This window comes from Oryzias latipes, chromosome 18 (genome assembly GCF_053564925.1).
Source record: "Oryzias latipes strain Hd-rR chromosome 18, Olatipes_Hd-rR_3.1".
Lineage (NCBI taxonomy): Eukaryota > Metazoa > Chordata > Actinopteri > Beloniformes > Adrianichthyidae > Oryzias > Oryzias latipes.
In genome coordinates, this window is record NC_136254.1 from 34,817,131 (window position 1) to 34,829,100 (window position 11,970).

Consider the following 11,970-nt stretch of genomic DNA (forward strand, 5'->3'; position numbering starts at 1 on the left):
AACCTTTAATTAGCAGAAAACAATCAATGAATTGACATTTTCACAAAGACTTAGTTGATCTTTTAAAAGTTTAAAAAACATAAAGTGTTAATAGAAGCCCACGTAGGATTTGTGGGTTCCTTTGATGAATTTGGTCAGTAGAGGGTGATGATGACACAGTGACCTGGATGAGGAAGATCTGGAGAGAACTGAAAACAGAGAACTGCTGTCAAAAAGCTATTATGAAATGTATTAGTTAGCAGTTAACTAATATTTATTATTTCACACTTTTAATGCTTTACATATATTAACTTATATGTTGTTGATATGTTACCTGCAAACTAATAAATTATATAATACCATCAGTAATCCAAAGTGATATGAGTGTCTGCTTGATTATCTATTTACTGATGTTATTAGTAAATTGTATTTTAAAGTCATGACAAATACCTTGATTTACAGTTTTCATTGCTGAGGCTGATGCAGGAAAAGATGTTCTCCATCAGCATTCATTATTTAACAGGAAGCAGCAATAACAACCTGTTATCATGTTATCATTATACAAAAATGGCCTTTAAATTTAAGATTACATCCTGAAGTGTTTCTTTAATTCAATGTGTTTACTTTACTTAAACTGGAGAAAAAAATGTGTTTTCTGTGTTTTACATACATGACCCCCCCCCCTCATGTCTTAGTGTAATTTACTGTTGTGTGTTTTTACATTGTCCTCAGTTGATCAACAGTGAAAAAGCTACTTTTTAGTTCTATCAGTTTAAGTTTAGGTTGGGTTTGTCTTTTTCAAACCCTCATTTTGTGTAAATGTATTGATTTATTTTATACTTTTTTAAAAAGAGGGTCTTAGTTTTACTAAATGTTGTTTTGTCACTACTAAGTTTGTTTGGTAAAAAATGTATGACAATTTTGATGTATGTGAGAAGCAGATTGTTTTGAAAACGTACATTTCCAAATCATTGGTTTTTGTTTTTATTAAAAAAAAAAGAGTAAAGGTAGACAGTCATAAAAAGCAGGACAGGGCCCCAAGATGGTGCCGTGAGGACCCAAAAAGGTCTTCAAATGCTAGGCCATAGATCAGCCTCTCTGTCAATCGTCTCCTCTCAAAGCGCAGCGAAGACTCCTCCAGAACTCCTCCCTCCTCTCCTCCTCCTCAGGCCACTTCAGATAGGTGTTGGAGCTCATCAGCCTGCGAAGTTTGTAGAAGCGTTTGGGAATGTCGTCCCTGGATAACGGCTCCAGCAAGATCAGGATGGCAGCGTCTCCTTTGGCGTCAAACAGCCAGAAGTGGGAGAAGTCCAGTTCATATCGGCACCAGTCAGACTGGACGAAGTTTTCAGACAGGACAAACACGGTCCGCCGACTGCGCTCAATGGAGTTCATGATGTTGTCCATGATCCACTGTCCAGGAAGGAAATCCCGCTTGTGAAGGCAAAGACTTAGAGGCTGCTGGGACCTGGAATCACTGCAGAGATACAACAAAAAACATAAGATTACATTCTTACAGTTAAATAGTAGCCTTAAAAAACAAAGGATGCGTACTTTGTCTCCTCCAGCTCCGGTACCAGGAAGTTCTCCACCCAGCTGGCATCTCTTTCGCTGTAGGAAACGAAGGCGTCAAAGGAAATCAGAGCTTCAGATTCTTCATCGTTTCTGCGTCTCTGTCGCTGCTGGGAGCTACGCTTGGCCTTGAGCCACGCCCAGATCATCTTCAGGTACCAGAAGACGTGAAGCCGCCACAACAGGACGCACAACAAACTGCCGAGGAGCAACGCCACGCCACAACTCACAGACACAAACAAAAGCTGATGACACTCCAGGATGGAGAGGTGGACTGTGCTCACAGACTCCCCCTGCAGGTAGAGAGGGGAGTCGCAGCGGTAGCTGTCCTCTTTATCGGTCAACGTGGCGTCTCCGCCTCCTTTGAGGAGCGTCTGGAGGAAGCTGACAAAGTCACAGGAGCAGATGAACTTGTTCTGGCCTGCCTGCAGTTTCTCCAGCCGTCTGTATGACTGGAGGTCCGAACGACCAAACAAGTTCAGGGTGTTGGACTGGAAGGAAAACGCTGTGTTTAACCGGGGACCACAGGGGATTTACAGAGGGATAGGACATGATTGTACCTGTATAGCAAGTGTTTGCAGATTGGGAAAGAGGTTTCCATCCGGAAACCTCAGGAACTTGTTCCCAGACAGGTAGAGCTCCCTTAGCAAAGGCAAGGTCACTCTAAAGTCTTTCAAATTGTTGTTGCTCAGATCCAAAACCTGCAAATTAAAAAAAGTTAGATGTTTTTTCTATGATCTGGACTCTGTGGTCCTGTTTTTACCTCCAGGGTTTTGGGAAAGCAGCACGTCACAGTTGTCAGCTTGGCTCTGGAAATGTTTAGGTATCTCAAAGTGAAGGGCCACGAGCAGAGGGAGGGCATAGAGCTGAAGCCACTTCTGCTGATGTCCAGATGAGTCAGTTTGGTGAGTTTGGTTACCTGTCGACTAATTGTGGACAGAGACTGGACAGAAATGGACAAAGCCTCAAACATGAAGCTCAGAACACTGATTACCAGTGAGGGTCCATGGAAAATACCTTCAGAGGGTTTCCGCTGACGTTTAAGACTCTAAGTTCCCTCAGCGTTGGTTTTTGGTCGCACAGGCTTTCAGTGAGAGTCAGGTCACTCAGCAGGTTGTCAGAGAGATCGAGGTACTGCAGGCTCACGAGTAGCTGGGACGTCAGACAGGGCATGACGAACACCTGAGAAAAAAATCTGTTTCTATGGGTTTCCGTTGCTCATGTAATTGAAGCTTTGACCTTCACTTGAGAACCAATATAAAAAAAAAACACCAACAAAACATTCTTTGTGGTTTGATTTAACAACTTGGGATGTAACACCTTGCTTTAACCCTTTAACACCTGAGCTTTATCTTTAGTGTTGAAGTTCTTTGAATTACTGTAACTCATCAATCGTTTCTGCAACTAATGAAATTCCAATGGATTCTGAAGCGCAAAAAAGCAGCTCTGCATTGATACGCAAGACTTAGCTTTGGCTAAGAGTCCGTCAGAATTACGTAAATTGCGGAAAGAATCGAGTCCCGGCCATTAGACAGCTCCAGTATTGAAAGATTAAAGAACATGTCATAACCGTGATACCAGTTATCCAAAAGTACAAGGTCATGACATGAAAGCAAACCAGCTCAGCATGGTACCATAACATGCTTCACCAGGTAGGTAGGGATGGTAAACAGATGAAAACAGAAGATACTCCCACCTTCTGTTTGGGTTGTGTGAAACCGTATCATCCATGCTCTTACAGACATGGTTACAGACCATGTAGAAGTTAAGCAAACCAAACATTGAACCCTAGAAGGCGTACAGGTCCCCAATCATCAGGTTATGGACTGGCACCCATCCATGGTTCAATTGGGATGGGGCCGGACAGAAAGACTCTGCCATCAGTGTGTGAATATGTGTGTTGCTATCATCTACTGAAGGATGCTAGTCGTTAGCATAGAATTTAGACTTTGGTTGGGTTTATGTTGGGTTTATTTGTCTCCTGCACACATAAAGTACATCTTGTATTAAAAACTTTAAAAGTTATTATTTTTTGCTTCACGGTTGATAAATTACTTTCATAGTCTGTAGGCGGTGCTAAGGTTTAAAGGCCTTGGATATGATTTTGTAAGACTTTTGAAATGAAGTTTTAGCCACAAATTGCAGATAAACAACAAACAAACCAAAGTTCTCTTCCCAAAAACTTGTTTTCTTCTTTACCTGGGAATTTATGACAGACACCTTCCTGGGATAAGTCAATAAAAACTTGAGCTGCAGAAATGACGTGAAGTGGAAGACGTCCAGGACCACGGCGTTCCGGATTAAGAACTCATCGATGCTCCTGTGATCCGTCCAGCTGGCTTTTTCCCACCTTCCAGCAACCAGAAGAATATAAGTCATTTTATTTGAAAAACCAAATTGCTAAAAATTCTAAAGAATTTTGAGAAAGAATGCCTTTTATCATCAGCATTGACATGTAGGGTCACAGAATTCCTTTAGTTTCATGTCCAAAACATGTGAAATGCAGGTTTAAAAGCTGGCTATGTATTAGACATAAAATGAGTGTAAATGCATGAATAAGCTGCTGTTGGTGCAAAAGTAATATATTATCTTAAGGTCGATATGAGTGTTAATGCCATCAGCCAATGACAAACGATTCCACGGGCTTATAAATGATACTAAATTAGAATCACATACAAAGTGTGATTCCCGCATTTAAAACCGAGGAGAAGGTTTAATGAAAGCTTTGCGTACTGCCCCCTATTGGTCCAAACAGAGTACTGACACTTTGATTGGCTATTATGGCTAGTTGGCAACTATATAGGTTTGGCTCAATTGTGCAGAGAAATTGTTGGAATTTTCACACCTTTGATTAGTTTAGTTTGGACAGGATAGAACCAAAGACTGAAGTTAACTTAACCATACAAAAAAACAATCACACTGTTTCAACAACTGGTCATTTATGGGCGATATTTTTGAACTGAGCTCTTATTTGGACAGCTCTTGTGTCTGCTCACTGAAACCTGTTTACCTGTTTACTTCTGATTTACTGATGCATGCGGCTTAAGTCATTTCTTAAGCCTTAGTTAGTCACGTGCTCCATTACGAGGGATTGACCCGTGTGGGTGCTGCAGGTTCTTGGATTGTCTGTGGACGGTCATAGAGAGTATTGGCTGCATCTTAAGGGAGGCACAGGTGTGTCTTGCAGTTCCCTTGAGGCTCTGCGACCACCTCAAGGGATGTCAAGAAAGCATTAGTTAAATTAGGTTGAACTTTGACCAATCAGGGACTCTGATTTGGTAGTGGTGTGGTATGGGTGGTGTCCTACTCAAAACACAGAAGTACCAACCATTTGAAAAGTGATCATGAAGGTATGTAGTCCCTCCCTGCTTGTCCAGAGTGAACACGCGTTCAGGAAGCCGCATTCAGACTATCAGAAGAAACACTTTGACGCAGACTAAACAAGGACCCCCTGGATGAGTGGATGTGACGGAGGGATAAACATGGAGCACCATGTCCTTACAGAACACAGGAGCAGCTCATGATGAAGGGCAAAGGTGTTTGTTCCTCACCTGCCTTCGCCTGTTAGAGTGACCTCCTCCAGATTAAGGACCGTGATCGGGACTCCGTTTATGACCTCCAACATGTCAACAACGGACTCATCAGACGTAGAAAAGTTTCGGAAGGTTATCTTTCTGGGGAGTTCCACCACAGACAAAGAAGCATAAGTTCTCTATTTTTGTACGCACTAAAAGAAAAGCAGAACACGAGTCCACCTGATCCGTTTCCGTGCAGAGCCTCTAAAAGCCTGAGCTGACTGGTTCCCGATCAGATGAAAGTCTTCTAGAGTTAGATGAGTTTCAGGGTAGGACACATCAGTGAGGACAGCTGAGGCCAAAGCCGTGTTGGTGAGGAAGGGTCCACGGAGGCTGAGCGTGACCTGACCCAGAGGCCAAATGTACGATAAAGCCCCAGACTCATATCTGCCAGGAAACAAGGTCAGCACATTAAAAAACACATTTTAGAACTAAAAAGATGTTACTCTTTGTTGAACTTAAATAGGAAGCAGTTTGCTTCTGTGTCTCAATGTCTACGTAGCTAAAGACTCCAAAACCACAGCAAAACTAAACACCCAGAACCTGATCAGGTTGTTGGCGCGCACGGTAAGTCGGTCCAGCTGAGTGACCCCTTTCAGGTCTCCTGTCTTCAGTTCTTCCAGAACCGGACCTCCAAACTCCAGGATCCTCAGTCTGACGAGTCCCTCAAACAGAGGAGAACCCAGACGACTGCAGGAGAACAAGGAGAGGATGAAGGATCTCCTCGGGACCTCCGAGCTTCATCGTGGAGCTCTTCATCTCCTCACCTGTACGGGTTGTTGAGCAGGTTGAGCTGCTGCAGAGCTCCCAGCTCGCTGAACCACCGGGGGTCAAGGACGGTCAGCCGGTTGTCGGACAGATCCAGCTCCTCCAGGCTCCACAGGGAGTCAAACGCTGATGGATGGATGGAGGACAGTCTGTTCCCTGGAGGGCGGTCAAATGTCTGTCAAAACACCTTTTTCTACACATTCTCCTTCTACTTTCCCTATTGAAAACTGATAGATTAAACAACTGAAAAGAACACCATTCTTTTCTATGGTAAAGTTCAGTTTTGGTTTTTAAATGTGTGGGTTTTTTAATATTCAAAATAAACTTGTTTCCATTTCATTCCAAACAGCAAATTCACAAGTTTAAATGTCAGTGTTTTTGTGTTCAAACTTTAGAGTCAACACTTGTCGAGTCAAACTGAATGACTTCCTATAATGAGTTGGTCTTAATCCATACAGGTTGATTCAGGCAACTCGATTCAGTGTTGACTTTAGAACTGTCATAGCAGCAGATGCACGACTTCCTTAACGTCCCACTTATTACATTTATTGTAAAAGCGCAGCAGGAGTTCATCAGTAAGCCTGCCTTCATTTCCCATCATCCCTTTGTTTATATTCTCTACCACTAGCTTAGAGCCCCTCACAACCCTCACCCTAACATTAGCGGTGCAACAAACATGGCAGCCACATCACATCCATCCATCCGTCCAGCTTAGATCCAGATTCCTGCTCCGACCAGGAAAACAAAGCAGTTCATGGATCTGTTTGTCGGCAGGTGGATGATCAGAATGGAGCAGAGCAGGAAGCTTATGTCCCCCCTGGATTGTAGTCTTTGTCCAACGGCATTTTTTCATCTGATCGTGTTTCAAGAAATCATCAGAAATGCACTTTTAAGCACTATTTTCATGGGCGTAAGTCTTTAAAGAAGCATTCAACAAATAAAACAGTTGGAGATACTGTCATGGTATGCCTGCTTTATATTTTTCTCAGTCTTTTCTCGTTTCTGTGCAGGATGGCTGTGACTCCGCCCGTTCTCCTGTGGGTCCTGGGAAGTAGTCACAGCTGCCTGCACTTTGCATTATTAGCCACAGTTGATTTAAAGAACTCTTCCTGCGTCTTCTGTGTCGCCTCGTCATGTTTGCTGAGCCTGTGTTTGTTTGTAAATGATGTGTTTGGTAAAGACGGTTCGTCTTTGCTGGTGGTTTTCCCTCCATCTAGGTTCTCACCTGCTTGCCTGATACATACTTTGAAATCCTTTTATTGTCATTGCCTTTTTGGTGCTTATTTTTTTAACCCTTGTGCTATCCTAGGCCCTTTAACATTGGGAGTTGGGTCATCTAGACCCACTAGACAGTGCTCTGAACCTTTTTTCTTCAGTGATTTGTGATCTTCACTGGTGTCCATGGATTACATGAAATCTTTCCACCTTTATCCACCTTTGCCATGGTAGGGAGAACACGTCATTGGAAGGGGAGGGGGGGTCATCTAAGATAACACAAGGGTTATGCTATCTTTTAAATTATTCAATGTTTGCAATACTTGTGTTGGGTGCTTCTGTTCAAATTAAGGTAACTAAAATCTCCCAAAACATTTTTAGATTTTATAGATTATGCTACTGGAGGCCTGGCCCCGCCTCTGAGGGTTACCGTGGAGATCCAGAGCCACCAGGCGAGAGAGGCCTTTCAGGTCATCGCGGGTTATTGTGGTGATGTTGTTGAAGGACAGGTCCAGCCTCAAAGCCTGGTCCGTTACCATGGGGACATGGCTGAACCCACTGTGGGAGCAGTCACAGGAGAGCTGAAGGTCGCAGCGTTGGCATGGCGACCTGTCACCGCCTGTGATTGAGGTCTGACCAAAGGCCCAGGAGAGCAGGAGGAGGGAACAGCAGCAGCTGGCTCCAAACGTCATCCTGGAAGGTGAAACAGAGAAAAGGAAGGTAGAATGTCACAAAAGCTCCGTACACACAGGTCTCAGCAAAACGCCCTAAAGTGACCACTTCTACTTTCGGGCTTCTGCATTCAAAACTATCACGTTCACGAGTTGCTACGAAAGTTTCTACAACTGTTTTGGGGCTCTAAGTACAATACTCGTGGCCATTGATTGTGGTTTACCACTGACTTCATAAAGTGAAGCATGCTAGTGAAGCGTGTAGTGATGTAAACTCACAAACTTCAAATTTAGGGGAATTGCACTTTAAATCAGTTAGGGTGTAGTTTGTGTGGACGTCCTACGGGCACTTACAGATCACATTCAGCATTCAGCAGTAAGGACCCAACTTCCTACCGACTAGAGTGTGGCATTAGGACACCGTATACCAGCATCACCCATGCAAATACTTCACGGTACACTTACCACACACATTTTATGATGTCTCTTGAGGTGGCTGAAGAGCCTCATGAGAACTGCTACACACACCTGCGGTCCCCTTTAAGATGCAGTCGCCCCTTTCTACGACAACCATCGTCCAACCCAAAAACCTGCATCACCCTCATGTGACTAAGACTTCAGTGAAATCAGCTGTGACCGTGGTCCAACAGTCATCAACGTTTATCCATTTCCACCAACTGAGAGTTTCCAAAGTTTTGCCACATTTAATAATGTCAGTAATTTCAGTCCCTCATCAGCTTAAACTGGCCTCTCCTACAGCTTCATCCCGAGACGAAGCTGACCGTAGGAAGACACGATGCCAGTCTAAACAGGAACGCTCTCTTTGTGCTCCTCTAGAGACCTCCAGCACAGATGGAGATAAAGAATAACCTGTTCGCTAAATTACATTAGAAACTTTCAGAAGAAGCTAAATGAATTCCTTTCAGGCTTTGTGTTGTCTTTACCTGCTGCTGGAAGCTCCCTTCAGGCTCATGAACGTGTAAACTCGATGGCATCCGTTGTTTTAGCACTTTCTATGGTGTCTGGAGCTTCCTTTTTTGACATTTGTTTATATGCGCACCAAGCAAACCACTACTGCTGGCATGTCTGCTCTTTAAAATGCAAAACTCCACCGCTGGGATTGCCTCTCAGTGGAATCAACCCTGCAAAACATTTTCAGTTCGGCTCTCTGAAAACTCCCCGCTGTTAGAATTCTTTCTTTTTTCGTGGGTTTGCTGTTTGGACGAAAAAACATTAATCTGAGGATGACAGTAATAACATTTTTATGATTTTACAAAGAGGAAGTGGGAAGTCACCATCTGCAGCCAAGTTAAAAAAGAGGTAGTGAAAAGTGAAAATGAACTCTGAGAGGGAGTCCTTGAGCAAGAATATGTAAAACGTGAGCCCCAAAAAACCTTGCATGTTTTCAGAAAAACACAACAAACTTTTGAATTGTTGTCTTGTTCCAAAGTGGTGCTGAAGTACCTCAAACATGGTTTTCTTTAGGTAGACGTCAGAGATCGTCTTTAGAGACAAAGATGTTCCTGTACGAAATGACAGTTTGAACTTTTGTGGTTTAGAGTCTGAAACTGAGTCAAATGGATAAAAAGGAACTTCCTGGTTTCAGTCTTTTTGCCAATATTCAAATAGGCTAAAACTGCATAACTGATGTGCAAAAATAAAGGGTTTGCTTTCCTCTGTTCCACACACATCCCTGCATCTCTGCTGCTTTACAAAAACATGACTGTCGTGTCTGAGATTTAACATCATTTCTGTCTGTCTTTCTGTTAAAAAACTCATTATTTCTGTATTATAACTTTTTAAAGTGACAATTACAGTTGCATAGAAAACATATGTTTGCTTGTTACTCTAGCATAAATCCTTTTACATTTTGTCTGCTTCTTGAAAGCCACATATCTCCATTAATGAAATGTCAAACTGTCCAAGTAAATAAAGTAAAATAACATAAAACTGAGCTGCAAAGAACACGTTTTATATTGTAACATTTTACAAAATGGCTGCACACAGCCTTGCATCCAACTGATGGTCTGATGACAACAATTTGTCTGCACACACACATATAAGACCTGCAAACAATGAATAATTACAGCAGCTACACATAAATAATATGTAATCAACTAAAAACAAATTTATTTCAAGAAAATTGCTCCAATCAAGTGCTGTCCACATGGCCCAATGCTGTACCATGTCACCACCAAAATGGAGTGATAGCCTTACTTATTACTTCACCAGCACCAAAGCAAGCCCATACCATCATGTTACCCCCACCTTGCTTGACAGATGCCATCAGGCGCTGTTCCAGCGTCTCTTCTGTTGTTCTGCGTTTCATAAATGTTCTTTGATCCAAACACCTCAAACTTTGATTTGTCCGTCCATAACCCTTTTTATCATGTGTCCACTGTCGGTGTTCTTTTGTCCAAATTCATGTGTTTCTTGTGTTAGCTAGTCTCAGATATGGCTTTTTCTTTCCACTCTGCCCTGAAGGCCAGATTTCCACGGTGGCCTCTTCACTGTAGATGTTGACTCTGGCGTTTGCGGGTACTATCTAGTGAAGCTGCCAGTTGAGGACCTTTGAGGCGTCTCTTTCTTAAACTGGAGACTCTAATGTACTTATCTTTTTGCTCAGCTGTGCAGCGGGGCCCCCCACTTCCTTTCCTTCTCTGGTTAGAGCCTGTCTGTGCTGTGTGAAGAGAGCAGTACCCACCGTTGAAGGAAATCTTGCATTTCTTGACACTATCTCCCCTGCAGCATCCTTACAGGTCAACACCCCGGACATGTGACCGAGGCCTTTTGGACCACAGTTTAGGTCTGATCTTTTTGGACCAGGTCTCTTGGGTAGACTTTTCACATAAACAAAATGACTCGATATCTGTAAATCCCTTAAAGAAGCAAACTTTTCCGGTCCAGGACACCTGCTGTAACAAAGGACAGAGTGTAGATGTTAGTTTTACTGTCTAGTTTAGCAAATTCCAAGTACTCATCATAAAGCCTTCACTATTACATTTCCTATCCAAACTATAGTTTGACTTTAGTTCTCTATAATTGGTGTCATTCAGTCAAATATCAGTAACCAAACCCCCTTTGCCCCTAATGTCAGGTCCTCCCTGTAGACCATCTTTGTTCTGCTGGGCTCATGACGGGTTTTTTTATACGACCGACATTGTTCCTGCTCTTTCCTCTTTCTCTCTGTTTCCTAGAACTATTTGTACCTGCTATAATAGATGTCACCTGAAACTTAAGATACAAAAGATGTTTTAAACAGATTAATACCTGAAAATCGGCGCTGGTGAAAGCGGCTCTTTGTGAAAAGGTTAGAGCCTTGGGCTCAGCTGATAGCCAAGGCAGTTGTCTATAGGTTTGTAAGGTAACACGTCCAGCAAGTTTATTTTTGCACTTGAATGAACAAATCAAGCAGCACTTTTTTGCCCCACAGGAAATTCCCACCATCGCAAGAAAGAAACGGAGTCTAGTAGAAGACAGAAACACTTCATTGACAAAAGGGCTTGAATTTTCTATCCAGGACATCGTTTCATTCATTTAAAAACATATATTTATTCATGTTTGTACTTTATACAAATTGGAAAAACATTACAGAAACCATAAAAACATAAAATCACTCAGACAAAAAACATCTGTCTATTCTCGTAATATGTGGTTGTGGGAAGCTACTCTTCCGTACTCTTCATCTTCATCCCAGTTCTGAAGCGTCTCCTCTTGCGGTGTTGAGTTCTGGCTGTAGGTTCTCACTTCCACTTCAATCTGGACTTTTTCCTGTCAATCTCAAATTCTAGCTGTCAATCTACATTCATATATGTTTTAGTTCTTCTGACTCGACAGTGCAAAGACGAGGTGAAGACACTGACAGCGCTGCCGGTGAAGAGCAAGCTGTCGCCATCTGATGAAGAGGACTCCAGACGTTCCTTGGAGCTTTGGAGTCGTGTAAACTTGACGCAGAGGTAAACAGCTGAATTACATCTGTTGACTCTTGGCTGCTTTACTGCAGATTTACTGAGTCTGAACCTGCATTGACACAACGTGAGCTTGGTTGATTTTTTTATTTTGATAAAGTCGCGATGGTTTGTGATTGTGTGCTGTGTTTGAATTGTCCTCTCACTAGAAATAGCCGGTTTAAGGACAGAGCAAAATGAAAAACAAAATCCCAGACAAAAACAGGAAAGAGAATGAATCAA

The 11,970-nt window shown here is 42.7% G+C and overlaps 1 protein-coding gene across 1 annotated transcript; it reads right to left on the reverse strand.

Annotated features, from left to right (window-relative positions):
• Nucleotides 1–950: 950 nt before the first annotated feature.
• Nucleotides 951–9,039, reverse strand: LOC101173259 (toll-like receptor 2). The gene is made up of 12 exons (XM_004079553.5): nucleotides 8,725–9,039; nucleotides 7,540–7,802; nucleotides 5,894–6,050; nucleotides 5,670–5,816; nucleotides 5,307–5,513; nucleotides 5,103–5,225; nucleotides 3,751–3,901; nucleotides 2,569–2,733; nucleotides 2,315–2,494; nucleotides 2,112–2,252; nucleotides 1,534–2,042; nucleotides 951–1,456 (listed from the first exon to the last, which is right to left on the reverse strand). Exons 1-12 carry the CDS (start codon nucleotides 8,751–8,753, stop codon nucleotides 1,081–1,083), a joined length of 2,448 nt encoding a protein of 815 aa, XP_004079601.3. The 5' UTR covers nucleotides 8,754–9,039; the 3' UTR covers nucleotides 951–1,080.
• Between the last annotated feature and the right edge of the window lie 2,931 nt (nucleotides 9,040–11,970).